At 49.8% G+C, this 16,889-nt stretch overlaps 1 protein-coding gene across 1 annotated transcript; it reads right to left on the bottom strand.

The window, feature by feature from the left end:
* Positions 1 to 10,112: 10,112 nt before the first annotated feature.
* On the bottom strand, positions 10,113 to 14,053 carry DLX6 (distal-less homeobox 6). The gene is made up of 3 exons (XM_069588797.1): positions 13,639 to 14,053; positions 12,195 to 12,388; positions 10,113 to 10,364 (listed from the first exon to the last, which is right to left on the bottom strand). Exons 1-3 carry the CDS (start codon positions 14,051 to 14,053, stop codon positions 10,113 to 10,115), a joined length of 861 nt encoding a protein of 286 aa, XP_069444898.1.
* Positions 14,054 to 16,889: the final 2,836 nt, after the last annotated feature.

Genomic DNA, 16,889 nt, shown 5'->3' with positions numbered 1-16,889 from the left:
TTGCCTAACCACAAAAACATTTAGATAATTTTAAGTTTAACCTCAAATTGTTTCAGGTAGAAAGTAATGCTGAAATCTAAATACAGCCCTCCCTCTCTGTGTGTGAGTAAGAAAGAAGCAGAAATCCCTCAATAACCACTCTGAATTCTAAGCTCAAAGCAATTATGGTGGAGGCTACCCACCCCCCCACCTCCATCAGCCTCAGTGTATTGCCAGAGCAATTAGACAAATTACACTCCCTTCAAAGGGAGCTTCCAGAGATGAGAAAATGAAAAAAAGAAAAAGAAAATTCCCCTCCTATTACATTTTTTTTTTTTAATCTGAAATCTTTGCAGTGTGGCAAATGGTAGTGCCTTGGACTCCCTAATGTATGATATAGAAATTTATCTTGAGTTCTTTCACGAGAGGAAAGGATCACAGGACTTGAAAACAATGATGTACCTAAATCAGTAGGCCAAGCAGGGCATGTGGGGAGTGGGGTGGGGGGGAGGTGGTGATGGGGGTGGGGGTTGGGGGGGTTCTTTCGGCCAGGAAAGGGAATTGTGAGGTGGAGGAAAGGAAGGAAAGCGTTGTAGCCCCACGTTGATTTCACGTCGTGTGAGATAATACTCCAAACATAAGTTTATTTCCTTCAACCTCTTTACCACTCCGGTTTTTTCAGGAAGGAGCTCCCTTGCTTTGCTTTTACATAAAACAGTGGCAAAGCAGGGTCCAATCGTGGGAAGTTGAATCTGTTTGCAGGGATTTCTCTTTTGTGAAGCCTTCTCCCGGGCGGAGAGGATGGACTTGCAGCAACCCTGGCCTCTGTCCCGTCCTTCTCCCCGCACCTCTGCACATGGATGTCAGCAGTATGACCACAGAGAGCTACGGCTCGGGTCTAGAGTTTCGCTCTCAGGCCAGAACTCTAGATGTCCTAATGACTGTCCCTTAGTCCGCCTGATTCTGTTTCCTTGGGACACCAAGGGAAATCATTTGTTGGAAATTACAAGATGCATGAGTTATATTTTACAGCTAGGAAGTCAGCAGTAATAAATTTGACAAAAGAGTCTTCTTGGGGGTGGGGAGTGGAGAGATTAGAACGTAAAAAATTACATCCTGTCATCTGAGGATTTCTGAGGTTTTTCCAGGGCTGGGAGACTAGGCCTGAAAAGGCACGCTGTGTGCCCTGAGGGGAATTTGCCTGTGTGTTCTTTCGCCTCTTTCTCTCTTTCCTCTGCTCGTCTCCTTCCTTCTCTTTCTCTTGCCTTTACCTGCCAGTTTGGAAAGGCCTAGAGGAGGGTTCGAAGGTTTGCGTGTCTTGTAAGGACACCCTGCCTGGCTCCAAGGCGGCTCGTGGACCGTGGCCAGGGCTGTGGACCACCCCCTCCTCGCCCACCCCCAAAGCGGTTCCCTTTTCGAAGTTGCCTCCGCCTTTGATACCCCCCAGCTAGTCTTTCTCGAAAGAAGGTCCGGGTGGTGACGCGCCTGGGGGAAAGCCGTGCGGAGCCCACTTTGTTTTCTGCCCTGGCAGAGAATAGGAGGATGAGGGGGAAAGGTAGAGGGCTCCGTTTCCTGCTTTTCATTCTTGGCTTGTAAGTCTTTCCGGAGTTTCCATTACACCGAAAGCCAGCGTTTTATATCTGGCGGATCCGGCTGGGAGAAATCCCGCGCCCTCGGTTGCCGAGTGCCAACTTCCCCCAGCGCCGGCGCCCCTCGAAGCCCCAGGGTGCGTGCTCGGGAAGGTTGGAGGGGGCGGACCCGCTGGTGGCCTGAGGCGGGGGGCAAGAATGTGCCTGGAGCACACTCTACTTTTCTACACGTGGAGAGGGCAGATATTTTTCCAGGCGTCCCCATCATCTCCCCTTCTCCTTCCCTGGCTTTGAAAAGGGGATTCCTTCACTACCACCCCACCTCGTCCGTCGTGGTCAAGCAGAGTCAAGTGCGAGTTCGGACTCTTCCCGGAAAGAAGAGGAAAGCTCTTCTTTCCTGACCACCCCGCCACCCCCAGCCCTGACACTGCTTGTCGTTAAGGACATCGGAGCCTCGTTGCGATGCGGGCGGGCGGAGCGCTGCGCGGACAGACTTGGTTTCAGGATTCCTTCCCTTGTGCTAACCTCACTTCTTCCACTCGCAATGGTCTCTTCTCTCGCGCGGCTTTTTTTTTTTTTTTTAAACTTGGTCTAGGAGTCGTGGACAAAAATATTCTGGCAAACCAGTCTGCAGCGGGTTTTCCCTGGCACCGCGGGGATTCTCCCTGGGGAATTTAACTCCCTGCAGTCCCGCGCCCAAGGATATAAAAATAACAGATCCTCAGCAAAGACTAAAAATATCCGTGTGATGTTCGCCTTCCTCCCACCCTCCCTTCTTCCCTCCATTGTTTACTCCTATAGCTAATGTAAACGCGTACCACTCCCCGCTGGCATGGTTCCCAAATGCCCGACCCCTCGCTCCTGACCTCTGCCTGCCCCTTCCGACCTCCACTTGCCTAGCTATCAGTGTGCTGCTCCCGAGATGTCAAGCTCACCCCCAGATTTCATTTTCTTTCCCGTGGGCTTCTTCACCGCGCCCCTGTACTCCCAAGCCCCTGTCTCCATCTGCAGACCTCCTCACAAAGCCCAGGAGGCCGAGGGGCACGCCTGCTGGCACGCCTGTATGACTCTTTGGTGCCCTGTCCTCCTCCCGGGCCCTCCTGTAAAAGGTGAGATAAATTGGCCTTTGTGTGAGGCTCGTGTTGGGCTAGGCGGATTTCTGCCCCTTTCCCCCCCTTTTTCCTGGCGGCCACCTCCTTGTGGAACAGGGGGCGGCCGGGGGAGCTGAGAGAAGCCGCATTCCTGTGGGTGCCAGGCGGCTCCAGTGCTGAGCCGCAGGGCCTGACACACACACACACACAGGAACCCGCAGACCTCGTTGCCCTTGATCTCGCTCTCTCGCTTTCGCTCCCGGTGGGGCACCCACCCGAGAGCCCGTCCACCCACACTCGGATCCACCCAGGTCTCGGCCTCGGGCAGGAGCGTGTTGACCTGCACACGAACACACGCACACACCCCCTTCCGACGACACACAGGCCAGGCCAGACCAGGCCAGGCTCTCCCCGCCCATGCCAATCCTCTCTCTCCCGCCCCTTATCCCACAATCCCAGACGCGCCGGCTGGCCTCTTTTGGCTTCTTTGATCCCACCGGACGCCCCACGGCTCGCGGCGTCCTGGCCGCGCCGTCCTGGGAGTCGCCCACAGCGCGCCAAGGCCAGGCGGCGCTCGCCTCCTCGCAGCGCGCCCTGCAGTTTCCTCTGGCCTTGACACCATTCGGTCTCCGGAGCTCTCCAGCCCGAAGCGCGAGGGACGTCTCCTGGAACACTACCCCTTACCCCTCTCCTGCCCCCTCCCCAGAGCTTCTTTTATTCGAAGAGAGGGACCTTTAGGGCTACCCAGCCACCACCCCCTCCCCGCCCCATCCCGCAACCCCCGGGATGGCGCGCCTCCCCCTGGCCACTGGGATCTCTCCAACCCGGAGCGCTCCAGCCCTCCCCTGAGGCACGCCCTGAGGGCAGACGCCCTCCGGCACCTCTGGGAAGCGCGCCACGCCGGCGGATCCGCCTGCGGTCACCCCTCTCCTCCGCCCAGAAGCACCCCCTCCCACAGCAGCTGGGCGGAGGCTTCAGCCTCCGGGGAGGTTGGGGAGGGGGCGCCGCGGCTTGCTCCCGCCCTCCGCGCCCGCCCAGGTTGCTTGCGAGTGTTGCACACTGCACGTGTTTTTTTCAGAGTCACAGCGAACTCTGGGCCTCGAAAACAGCCCCAATAGCGGTGGCACATGTGGGATTGGCTAAATATTTTCCTACGCAGTCCGGTCTCCCACCCCCCGCCCCATCCGTTTTCTTTTGCATCTGACAAGCTTTAGGTTCCCCGGTGGTACAGGGCAGAAAGTACACGTAGTGTCGACTGCGGAGGGGCGGGGGGAGACTTCCCTTTCAATCATCCAGTGTTGTCGGCTGTAATGTAATAACCTGTTTTATAGGTCGAGCTCTAACCATAAAGATAGGAACCCAGGGAATTTACATGAGTCTCTCTTTAAAAGAGAAGAGAGTCCTGATTTGCAGCAATTAAGTGTCTTTGCTCTTTTGTTCGCTGGGACTTCGTATTTACTTCTGCTTTACGGGGACCCGAAGGAGTCTCTGCCAAAAGCGCACGTATTATTGAGTCTGTTCCACATCCTAAACCAAGATTTATATAAAATAGTGAAATACCACACATTACGACCTTTCGCCACAGGAAGGGGAAAAAAGTGGCTTCATAACATCATTCTACACACACACACACACACACACGCACACACACCCTCTAAGTTTCAGCAAGGATTCTCTGTCAAACCTCCACCACGCACAGTCTAGTGTGTATATGTATATGTATATATACATATATATAAATATATATTTTAAGAAGTAGGTGAAGGTGAAAGGCGGTAAACAGTCCAAGCTATGGTTTATTTTAAAGTTTTTTGTTTTTTTTTTTCCTTGCAAAGGCGAGAAAACCCTGGAAGCTCTTTGTCATTCAAGGACTATTTCTGCCGTTTGCTATTTGCAAGGTGGGAGAAGAGGGCGGGGCAAGAGGCAGGATATGGACTCAACTTTCATCTGTAAGCAGGGGTCACTAAACAGGGGACATTTCATTATTGCCCTTAAATTTACAGGAGCTAAGGAAGTCTGCTTGCCACCCTGCAGGGTGGGCCTGGCTGGGTAGCTCCAGGGTTCGCTAGGTGGTGGGAGGAGAATCATCACACACTGTCCTAGAGGCTGGAAAAGATGCCTAGGAAATTCTCAGTTCTCATGGTGGGAAAAATGAGCTACTGGGAGTATACCAGATTTAGGTCTTCCTGACCAGGACGTCCCCACCAGGAACCAGAAATTTCAGCCGGGGCAGGGTTTACCTTCCAGAAGGCAGCAGCTGGAACCCAGAGTCTGCTCTCACTGTGGAACCAGCACAGTGCTCCAGTGTCTCTCCCGACTCTCTTGCTATAATTCTCTAACTCCCTCTCTCCTCTGTCCCTCCAGTTTAAGGAGACTGACCTTGCTCTTTAACAACCATATCTGGGGGCAGGGCCAGTTCTTTATCAAAAACACCAGACTTTCTGGAATACAAAAAGAAGTACATTAGTGACTGGTAGCAAAAGAAGCAGCTGGACTGCTTGACATGAGAAGGGGTGGGTTAATTAATAAAAGTTAATGATAGGATTAAAGCCTATAGCCAGCCAAGGTGAGTAGAGAAGAGGGCTTCCCATCCGGCTTTATTTAATTAGCAGCAATTAATACATTTTCTGCTAATATCCTTTAGGACTCTCAATGACTTGTTCTCAGTGAAAGAGAATGGAGATGAAGCTCAGGAACACTTACAAACACCCAGGGCATTTTGCTCTGATGACAGGAGAGATTGAAAATTCATTTAAGAAAATGTTCATAAACAAGTGACAGGCACTTTCTGAGGCTGCCTTGGTGGAAACAATGATGAAACTGACAAATGTTCTTTGCTTGGGGGAGGGGCACTTTTTTTTAAAAAAAAAAAAAAAAAGGAAGATAATGCTTTAGGAGAGAAAAGTGGGGGAAAGACAGGTTTTTAAAAAAAGAAAAAAAAATTATTTCAGACACCAGGCAGCAGCAGATGTAGAAGCCCTTGCAAACACATCAGCCCTCCACATATTGAAGATTTGGACACGTAGTGCTTCAGACCACTGATTTGCTATTTTCTTAATTCCCGCTCTTCTTTTTCCATATGAATCAAACAGTCTTTTGTCCTTCAGGGTTTGATTTGATCGCTACTGTTCACATTTCACTTTTGTATTTTCCTCTTCCTATACCATTACTCATTGAGTGCCCTGTGAAATTACAATCGTACATTTTCAACTCAGCAACCCATTTGCAGTACAAAAATAGGGTCTAAATAATGGCTGAATTAGCCCTACTGGACAGTTTCAGATGTAACACTCTGTAATAATTATATTGCAGGCTGGATTAGGATGCTATTATCATAATCTGGACGTTTACAATTATCTGTAATTTGCAAAGATGCGCCAGGTCTTGATTACAGCAGTTTTTTTTTTTTTGTATCACGCTAACCATCACTAAACAGTGACAGTAATAACAGCTAATTTTGCTGGCAATATAAGAGGTGCTGGGGTGTGCAAACAATTTCACACCTGGATGTGCTCACTCAACCAAGAATATAGAGAAAGAGCTTCTGCCCTGAGACTCAGAAAAATATTCTCCTCTGCTTCTGTTCAGTATAGATTTCTAGACCCTGATCATTGCTTAAGAGAGATTCACTGGGGGTAAGTTTTTATTTCTTGCATACTACAAGACACAGCTCATATTTCTATTCTCACACAAAGCTGTATGTATTGCTGTTGTGATTTGTTATGGACTGCAATTTTGCTCTAGAGATGGTTTTCATTTCTGACCTTTTATTCCACTTTAACAGTAAAAGGGTTGTGGTTCTGGTGAGTGACAATGATTTGGGTGAGAATGGGATCCTTAAGAAGTCGATCTGTCTTTTTTGCTTTCTGTGCTGTTGATGCTTGGTGCAGCTTGTGACTGGACACTGGGACGTGCACCAGGTTTCTGTAAGGTATGAAGGGAAGTCTGCTGGAGATTCCAGGCTGAAATATACTTTGAAACATTGTTACTCAAAACTAGTCCTAGACAAACTCATGGAGGTCTTAAACATGGTGATGGTTTTAAGTTTGGGGGCGTTGAGTCTGCAAATAGAGCTCGCTGGGGACAAATGCCCCTTTAGCATCACAGATATGCGGACAGGTGTAGTCTGAATCTTTCCGACTTTCTAGTCCCTTTGACGCCTTCCTATATTGGGGAGAAAGTTTCCGGAATATCTGGCCTCCAAAACCACTGCTTTACAGTGTCTTTGCCTCAAGCTGGGGGCGGGGGAAGGGGGAAAGCGTGGGATGCTGACCGTAGAGCTGTGGCCTGAGAGGCCCCAGTGCCGAGACCTTGGGATTGGAGGCCCGATTGGCTGAGATGCAGAGTCGAGCTGTGGAGCCAGGGAACCCGTTTGATTTAGGGACATGCCAAGGAAGACTCTTGCAGACGCGGTGCAGTTCTATCTATAGATGATGCTCTTTCCTGACCCTGTAGATGCTGGAAGCAGCTAGAGAGTTTATGGGTAGGAGCCTGAGAAATTTTTGTTTCCCTCACCTCAGCACAGAAACGGAAAGGCCTTTCTCCGGAGGAACGTTTGTGCTAAATTATGTCAAAAAATAAATGAGATGCTTATTGGCACCGAGAAGAAATTTCTCCCCTTCACTCTCACTCTTCCCAACCATTATTCCTTTTTTTTAACTTGAAAAATATTGTCAGAACAAGGCTCTAGAACTCGAACTCTGGGGAAGTTCGAACGTGGGGAGGCGTAGTAGGCGCTGAGACTTCACCCACGCCCCTCCTACCAATCCCTCTCTGGGGAATCAGTTTACTATGGGGTCAATACCTTCTAAAGAGCGAGAATTATTAACCCTTGCTGTTCAGAGGACCCAGAGGAAGCCCATTTCCAATGCCAGTTCCTGGGAGGATCCCTTGATAGAACTTCCTGTTTAATTAAACTTGTATTAAGAGATGGATCCACACTGGAGCATCATGGTAAAATCTCCAATGTGTTAAAATGCATTTTCTGGGTTTCAGAATTCCATGCACTCTCAGTGGTTTGGCATGTGTCTGGTGATTTTTTTTTTTAAAGAAAAATCAGTGTTGGTTTCGATGTATGGTAGCTTTCTCTCTAACGTAATTTGAATAATTCAGCAAAGCCCCACTACCAGCTGTACTTCTGCAGCCTCTTCCATTCTTTTCAGCATTATAATTTTGGTTAATTTTCAATTTTAGGTCCTACGTCTCTGCAATTTGTGTATGAATAACAGAATAATTTCCCTCTTTTGTTTCGCCTTTCCTGTTCCTGAATCTAAATAAAGATGGCTTTTTAGTATTAAAAGTGGAAGAAAATTACAGGTAATTATCTTTGACGGTAAAAACGCTGTAATCAGCGGGCTACATGAAAAATTACTCTAATTATGGCTGCATTTAAGAGAATGGAAAAAAACCTTCTTGTGGATAAAAACCTTAAATTGTCCCCAATGTCTGCTTCAAATTGGATGGCACTGCAGCTGGAGGCTTTGTTCAGAATTGATCCTGGGGAGCTACGAACCCAAAGTTTCACAGTAGGAAGGGGGAAAAAAGAAAAGAAAACATTTTTCCTAATGTAACAATACGAATGCTAGAAAATGACAAGACTGATCGGTTTTAAACCATTCTGAAGACTGACTGAGCGTGGAAGTTGCTCAACAAAAAAAGGAACGGGTATATTGGTAAGTAGTCTTTGCTTTGTGTCTAATTATAGTGACTGTCCTTTTGCACGACTGTAAGTCGCTGTCATTATATGGAGCACTCTGAGTATCTCTATTGACTTCTGATAAATGGCTCAGTGGTTTCAAGGTTCATAATTTGAAGGATGCCCAGGTCTGTAGCCATTAATTCTCACAGTATGGGGCTTCCTGCTTGCATGACGAAAGGACTTTTCATTTTCATTATTTCTGTGCTTTCTACAAGATCAGAAGGAAGGATGTATTTCATCTAAGATTGTGTGTTTTCCTATCTAGTTAGCTTGCAAAGGGTTGTAAAAGTGAAATAGTCATAATTGTGCATTTAGTTTGTTTTCTTCCCTCTGATTCTTTCCTTTTTTTTTGTTTGTTTAAAAAAAAAAACACAAAAAGCTGCTTCCAAACAAAGACAAATACAGCTGTATTATTTTGGCTGAGGAAAGGGAAAGGAGAATACTCAGTTTCAGCACTGGAAACTACTGGTTGTCTAGAGGTTAACCTGGGGTTAGATCGTTCTAATGATTCTTAAAAATAGATAAATGTGTAGAAATTACAATAAAATAGAATATATAAAGGAAGTTGAGAAAACATCTATGGTTAATGTTAAAGTACTTAAGACAAAGGTTAGTGCTACAAACTGGTATCTTTGCAGGCACTTGATGTTTATATATAGGGTTTCCCATATTAGGAAATAGGAATTCTTTTAAGAGTGATAGAAAATATACTGGGGGAGGGAGAAGGGGGTGGTAAGACAGAGACACACAAAGAGAAATATACAGGACACTCTTAGCGTTTTGTGGCTTTTACTCCATATATGAAAGAAGACAAAAACATACAAAGTATATGTACAACTAAAATTCAACAATATATACAGAAATGTTTCTTGATATAAATGTCCCTATTAGCTTAGTGAATGCCACCAATTCACCTAGTAAAGATATCAAAGCAATAGCATGGTGATTTTGGTTGTTTCCTGTGTCTTTCCTGATTCCAGTTCAGGGTTTGGGGGTAGGGGTGGAGGGAAAGTGGTTTTGTTTTGTTTAAATCATCATTCTTGTTCATTGCATTTTGATAAAACATGCAGCATTCCTTTCGTGGCAATGTTCTAATCTTACAGCCGATTTTTCCTTTTTTTTTTAGACAAGGGCTGTTAGGGTTTCTTTTTCTTTTCTGTTCTGTTCTTTCTTTCTTTTTTTGTCAGTCTGGGATTGTAAATAAAAATGCAGGAGTCCAAACTGCTTCTTTTTCATCATGTAATGTCTTAAGCTCATTAAACAAGTAAAAACGCTGCCATGTTTGCACAGATTCTTCTGGTGGGGGAAAATGTCTGCTTTAAAAAGTCGTTTTGATGGATACTCCCAAAGAGTAAAAGAGGCTCAGAGCCTGGATCCCAGGGGGTGAGGGAAAATATCCTTACAGTGAGAGGCTTCAGGAGCACTGGCTTAGAAACCAGTCTCTCTGTTTCTCCTTCTCTCTCTCTAAGATTCAAAATCAATTACTGAGGCTGCTCAAGGGAAAAGGCAGATAGAGAAAGGAATTTAGAAAAGAAACGTGGGAAGGAGGGAGGCAAGAAAAGAAAAAGGAAGAGCGTGAGAGAGAGACCGGGGGGATGGGAGAGGAGAGAGAAAAGAACAAGCGCCCAGTCTGGCCACACAGGAGAGTTCTCCCGAGCCTGCTCCTTCGGCTCGGTTTGGCAGATGCAAGCAGGTCCCGGATCCTCCTTGCCTTGTTCAGACGTCTCCCTAGGGTATCTTTTGCCCTTGGATAACTCACATCATCTGTGGTCTCTGCATCGTGTCCTGGTGTGGAGAGGAGTACCAATGCGAGTAGCCGGGCATGTAGCTGTTGGGGGGCATACTGACGCCCTTGGCCGAGGCGGAAACGTCCCACACCGGAGGCAGCGCCGGCGAGCGCGGCGACAGGGCTGCGGAGCCCGGGAGAGGGTCGCTCTCGTGCGGGTTACTGCCCTGCTTCAGCAGTTTCTTAAACTTAGAGCGTTTGTTCTGAAACCATATCTTCACCTAGAAAGAAACGCAGCAGCGATCATTAGGCCCGAAAAACATCGAACCAGTGCCTATAGTGAAAAAAAAAAAAAAAAAAAAGACAACCCGCAAACGCGAAGCCCTCAAGACCCCGCCTTCCTCCCTTTCTAGTCGCTCCCCTCTCCCCGCCACTTCACCCCACCCCACCCTACGCCCCGCCGTTTACTTGGTATCTTGTCCGGATACCTAAAGTCATTGTAACTCCTCAGTTAGATGAAAGCCTAGGTTTGAAACAACAGCATAAGTAAGAATAAAACTAGAATAAAGGCCAAGGAGATAGCCAGGTTCAAGCTTGGAGGATTTTTACACGGTGAATTTTTCAGATTAAAGCTAACTGGATGCACGTCCTCTAAGAGTCTGGATGTGCCCTGAGCAAACGACTAAGAACAGATTAAAACCCAAACGCGTTGAATATACATACACAGGCATACACTGCATAAGCCACCCACTGTACCTGGAGCACCTTTCTTCTGACATAATCCTGCAGCGATGAGGGACTGTGCCTCATTCATTCCCTACTTGGTATGTTGTTTAGTCAAGTCGTGGTCATGATTGTTAGGGCAGGCACTAAAAGTCACAGGGCTCCTGAATATTAAATGCGAACCAGGAGTCTAGGATGGGAGCGTATCCAAGCTAACATTCCAGATCTACTTTATGTGAAGAAGGGCCTTCTATGGTACAGCTTCTTTTACCTTTAAAATTACTTAGCCTTAGGAATCTGCTTTTCCAAAAGGAGTACAAGTTACTGAATAGCAGGAATCTCTTCATCTCAAGCCCCAAATATTTCCAGTGGCAACATGGCGAGAGAAAGCAGGCTGAATTGAGAAGAAAGAGCTTAAGGAGCATCTGTGCTGAGACGGTCATTCTCAGTCTCAGCATACAATCAGTCCCCAGCCAGGGTCTCAGAAACCCGACATCCCCTTGCTGAAGAGCATCCATTTCAGATGAGGCCTACCACCCCATGCAGCCAAGTTAATCGACAGGGACAAAAACCTCAGGTGTCTGCAGCCTGGCTCTATGACAAGGGTCCTAATATACCTATCTAAAACCTCTTCCTGTGAAGTCTAAAATGCCCCTCAAATTAGTAAGACCGGAGAACTTCAGCAACTGTACTTAACTGAGGCTTCACCTGCTATAATTTGGGTACATTCCTCTTTGATCTCCAGCTCTGCCATTATGCCCAAATTCTGTGATCCAGATTCCTTAGCCTGCACCAGCCAGTCAACCAGGATGATTTAACCAACTGAACTGAGGACAATTTTCAGAAAGACTCACCTCACCCATCCTAGGATGAACAGTTTTCACCTTGGTCACTTTACCAAATCCTATTGGAACCTGTGCATGTCTGGCTAACCCATCCTTTGCACTTCATAATTCTTTCAATGTCAATGAGTTGAAATCCTCATTAAGTCCCAGGGCCCACAAAAGGATCCTTAAGAAACATGGGTCTTATACTGCCCTCCTGGTCTTAATATCTTTTTCTCTCTCTTTCTCCTACTTGTTTGCTCTCTTTTGTGTTGCTCTACCGGAATAGGACTTGATTAAATAATGAGTTTGATCACCAAAGGACACTAGGCTGGGGTGGGGTCGCTGAGGGTTGTGGGGGAGGATGTGCAAATCCAATCCAGTATTCAATACCAGGTCATTTATTCCAAACTGTGTTGTCCCAGAAAAGTGCATAGCTGGAGCAAAGGCATTTGTCATTAAGCTCCTTCCATCTTTGGTTGACTAGGCCAAGAATTCCTCCTGATGAGCTCCCTGCCCGATCTGCAAGTGAGGGTCAGCATTTCAGGGCTTCTCTGGAATTACCTGTGTTTGTGTCAGTCCTAAGGAAGCTGCCAGTTCAGCTCTCTCGGGAAGGGCCAGGTACTGAGTCTGCTGAAAGCGATGGTTTAAAGCCTGGAGCTGCAGGCTGGAGTAAATGGTCCGAGGCTTCCGAATCTTTTTCCCTTTGCCATTGAACCTGATTTCCCCGTTTTCAATCACTGTGGTTTTTTGTTGATCTGCAAGCAAAGGATACAGAGGAGTGATCACCCGTGAGGCTACTGCTGCAGTCTCCCCGAGCTTGGCCTGGCCTGTGCCGAGACTCATCAAAGCCATGAACAGTTTCCTCGAAGCGTCCCCAAGCCATCCTGACCTCTCTGGGTTCCCAGTGCCCGGGTAATCCCGGCGGCTGCAAAAGCTACTTTCAGACCCTGACTCTGGCTCTAATAATGTGCGGTGGTTGGGTGAAGGGAGCGCCCTGGGCCAAGGGGCAAACAGCCTAGCTCCGCCGCAGCGGAGGCGGCGCCGGCCGCTCTCCGGGGTGCGCGGCGCCGCGGGGCGGCTGCTCTCAGCGCCGAGGAGCAGGGCCCCCTCCGTCTGGCTTTACAGCGCCTTCAGGTGTGCTTGAGCCACCCTAGTGATTTTGCGGCCAGTTGGCTTGATGTCACTAGCTCGAAGCCAGGTGCATCAAGATACCTCGGTGTGTTAGCAAATGAGTCTGCCGAGAGGGACCAAAACCCAAACAAAACACTACCAGAGGCTCAGATCAGCACCGGAGCGGGTTGAGCCTCACGCGGCAACTTTGTCCCCCACGAGTGCTGAGCCCTGGGCTTCACTTCCACGAACAAAGGAGTAGCCAGCAGCTATCAAAAACCTAAGGGAGGGGGCCCCGTAAGGGGTGGGGGTGGGAGACATCTCAAAGTCCGCGGGAGAGAGCCCAATTGTCACCAGCTTAACCAGAGCCGGAGGCCATGCCAGCTTCCCCCCGGGTCACCGAAGCGCACCGGGCGCCCCACGCAAAGTAGGCCACCGGCTGCCCAGACTAGGTGGGAGAGCAAAACACGCTCCCCAATTCTAGCCCAGAAATGTCCCCGGTCCTGCCAAACGTGGGTCAAAACCCGGAGGGGAGGAGAGAGGCAAAAGGGCGCACAGACCCTGCGGGCTGGAGAGCGCAGTGCGGGCCAGTTGGTCGAGCGAAGCCTGCGCCGAGCCGGAGGCGCGGCCCGAGCGACGCGCCGGAGACGAGGGAACGAGGCGGGTCGAGCCGCAGGGAAGCCTAGGGTCCGGGGCGGCGCGAAGGGGCCCGGCCCGGCGAGGCCGGCAGGCAGGCGCCAGGCAAGCGGGCGCGCACCAGGCCTGGCCGGGGGCGCGCCGGGCCGCCTGGGGGAGGGGGCCGGCGGAGGCCCGGGCGTTGAGGAAGTGAGCGGGGCGGGCGGGGTGGGGGGCAGCCGGGAGGCGGGAGAAGCGAGCTGCCCCAGCGGCCTCTCACCTGTGTCGTCCCCTCGCGTCTGGGCGGCCGCGCTGCTGTTGTGGTAGGACTGGAGGTAAGGGCTGTGCTGCGAGTGGCTCATGTAGGGGTAGGCGGCGAGCGAGCGGTGGCTGTAGGAGTTGCCGCCGCCCGACGCGTAGGGCGAGCCGTGGTGGTGGTGCTGGTGGTGGTGGTGGTGCGAGCCGGCCGCCGCCGCCGCCGCCGCCGAGTGCAGGCAGTGCAGAGGGTAGTGCGCGCCTGCCATGGCCGGGGAGCTCTGCTGCGAGTGCGGCGGCGGCGGCGGCGGCGGCGGCGGCGGCTGCTGCTGCTGCTGCTGCTGCTGTTGCTGCTGCTGCTGTTGCCCGAACTCCATGAAGGCGGATTTGGACGAGTCCTGGCCTTCCAAGCCGTCAGCCATCGTAGTCATGGTCATCATCAAAACTTTGGGGGCTGGAGAAAGCCTTCTCCCGGGTTTCCTCCACCCTCCCCCACTTGGCTCGCGCCGCTCTCCCCTCTGCAGCCACCTTAGCTCTTAGGATCCTTGCAAAAAAAAAAAAAAAATTTAAAAAAATTTAAAAAGAGAGGGGGCGGAGGTGGTTCTCCCTCTCCCTCGCTCGTCTCTAATATATATATTTTTAATATAAAGAGATATAGTGAGCGGGGCCTTGTTAACTCAAAGGGAGGAGGAAGGGGGAGGGATGGGAGAGGAGAGGGGGGAGGGGGGACTCTGCTCTCCCCCCCTTCTTTTCCCCCCTTGGATTTTTTGGGGGCTGGTGCAGTTTAAGGCAGAGATTTTAAGGTGGATTCTGCGAAAGTTGCGCGTCTGCTTTCAGACTTGATGCAGACGCCACGAGTCGAATGGTTTGTCTCCAAAGGGCAGCGCCTCCCCATTGGTCAGTCGCCCCCTGACGTCACAGGCGCACGGCTTCCACTGGTGTGTGCGCCGCTCGCCGAGTTCTTCGCCTACCTTCGGCAACTCCAATCCCTGCCCCGAGCTGCAGCCGGGGGCCGCGCGGCTCCGTGCACGGGGCCTCCGAGGAGGGAGTTGCCTCGGAGGAGGGAGTTGCCTCCGCCCGGCCGGTCGCCGACGCCTCCCGCCGCAGCTCGCACCCCCAAACCCGGAGCCTCAGTTCTCAATACCGCAGCCTTGGAACTGCCTGGCAGAGGGCTGCTCTCTCGCAGTCCCTTCGCACCCTAGCAGGCTGCCTGTGTTTCGAAGCAGTGCCCTCTGCATTTAAAGCAGGGGTCCCTCCCTTGACCTACCCCCCCCCCAGTCCCCCTGCAGTCCCGCGGGAGCGCCCTGTCACCGTGGATTTTTCTAGACGTACTTTATTGAAACCACAAAGGAAAGAAAAACCCCACACCTGGTACCGACCCCATGGGTGGGGTGGGGTGAGGGGGTAAAGAGAAGAAAAATTAAACCCTGTTCTGGCGAGGTTCTTGCTGTTTCAGGCTGTATTTTCTATAGAGTGAACAAACAAGGGGGAGAAATCTTTTTTTTCCCCTCAGAACGCAGCAGCTTCTTCTGAAAGCACATCGTTGGAGGACTGACAGTAATGCATTTTTTCCTATTGAAAACAGAAGCTACTGTAATGCTTTCAAATATATGCAAATGATACATGCGGTTAGTGGTTTGGCAAATCTTGATTACAATATAAACTACCCAAGTAAAAGTGCCTTCGTCCTAAATTTGTCTCTCGATTACAATTCCAATTGATTTTATTTTATTGTCAACATTGTTAATGATAAAAATAGAGTCGTTTTACAGTTATTTTTACTTTCTGGAAGGAGGCAATTAGAGTTCTAATCAGGAATACACAAAAATCTCCCATGATTAACTGCAGTACTTTGTTCAAATTGCTGCTATAAAATTCAGAACAATTTGCCTGTAATGATTATGGACTGGGTTTATTTTGGGAGGTGGAATAAAAGTGGATATAGCATAAATTATCCTCTAATTATACACCAGTGTCGCCTCAATTATCCTCTTATCAAAATGGTTGTCTAACTGCCGCATTTAGTTTCAATTCTCTCCTTTTTTTCTATAAAAAGAACTTCATACCTTGTTATTATTAATCCATTTATTATTTGCAAGGGGATTTATATCCGCACATCCAGGTGGTAGAACCACTTCTCTTTCAAAGATGGACTGGGGAAAGACATTAAGTTCGGAGCAGCCCAGGGCTGCGGATCTAGCCTCTCTCCCTCTAGTCTCCAGACTGAACAGAGTCCGAAGAGCCCCAGCATGCCGTTCAGGCCCGGCCACCAGGTAGGAGAGCTGGACTGGGGATCGGGCGCCGAGGAGGGCAGCCTGGGTGTTGCCTGGGTCAGGGTCCTGGGACCTCGGGGAGACGCCGGGAGTCGGCACTGCCAGTGGACCGGGACTGGGTGGGCAAGGGATGCAGACCCCTATGGGCTCGGCGCCAACTTTTAGTCTGCGAATAGATCCAAGCCCCAAGCCTTTGGCCACACCAAGAAACATACCATCTAACAACTCCGGGCCAACGTGTCTAGAGGTTGTGGGGACATTGTAGGTCTGCCTTTGGGAAAACTACGCGAGCCTTCTTCTTTGCACACTTCTCGCTTGAACTCCATAGGAATGGTGACCCAAGGGTCCTGAGAAATAAAGAATTTCGTGGTGCCATTCGTCCGGTAACTTCAGAAAGGGTGACTGCAGTCCCGCAGCTCCAACTCATTGCGCGGACCGATAGCGGCTTACGCTAATTGATTTTCCCAGCTCCCAGCCCCGGGTCTCAAGGCAGGGCTAGACTAGTTTTTCTTTTTTTCTTTTTCTTTCTTTCTCTCCTTCCTTCCTCCATCTTATCAGATGACCTGAAACTGGCTGCCTGAGAGTTTTCCAAGGTTCTCAGGGCAGCAGCGTTTAGTCGCCTCTCCCCCTCCCTTTCCTAGCCTGCCGCGCTTAACTTTTGGAGTCCTGGGAGCCGGTTCAGTAACTCTGAATTCATTTTTAAGTGGCGTGCCTTGTTCCCCTCCTTTTAACAAGAGGTTCGCTTTAACATGCGAACCCGTAACCCGATCCACGCGTTTACAAATCGGCAATGAATTAAAACAACAACAAAAAAGCTCCAAGGAAAATGAAAGGTGGGCTGGGTGAGGGGGAGACGTGTGTAGGGTGTGCATCTGTGGGGGACTGCGGTGGAGAAGGGAAAGTCAAAGAAAGAGAAGGTCTTCTCCTCCCTCCCCTGGTGTGCGCACGGTGCGCCCGGGCTGCGCGCCGAGCTTGTTTGTAAGGTCCTCAAAGCCAGCAGGTA

Source organism: Ovis canadensis, chromosome 4 (genome assembly GCF_042477335.2).
Source record: "Ovis canadensis isolate MfBH-ARS-UI-01 breed Bighorn chromosome 4, ARS-UI_OviCan_v2, whole genome shotgun sequence".
In the NCBI taxonomy this organism is placed as follows: Eukaryota; Metazoa; Chordata; class Mammalia; order Artiodactyla; family Bovidae; genus Ovis; species Ovis canadensis.
This window is presented reverse-complemented; position numbering and strand designations above follow the sequence as displayed.

Bases quoted from the DNA above. Each gene is read 5' to 3' on its own strand.
- DLX6 (XM_069588797.1), bottom strand. From the start codon at position 14,053: ATGATGACCATGACTACGATGGCTGACGGCTTGGAAGGCCAGGACTCG. The intron at 12,389-13,638 runs GTGAGAGGCCGC...CTTTGCTTGCAG, and splicing joins GACGCGAGGGGACGACACAG to ATCAACAAAAAACCACAGTG. The intron at 10,365-12,194 runs GTAATTCCAGAG...GTTTCTTTCTAG, and splicing joins TAGGACTGACACAAACACAG to GTGAAGATATGGTTTCAGAA.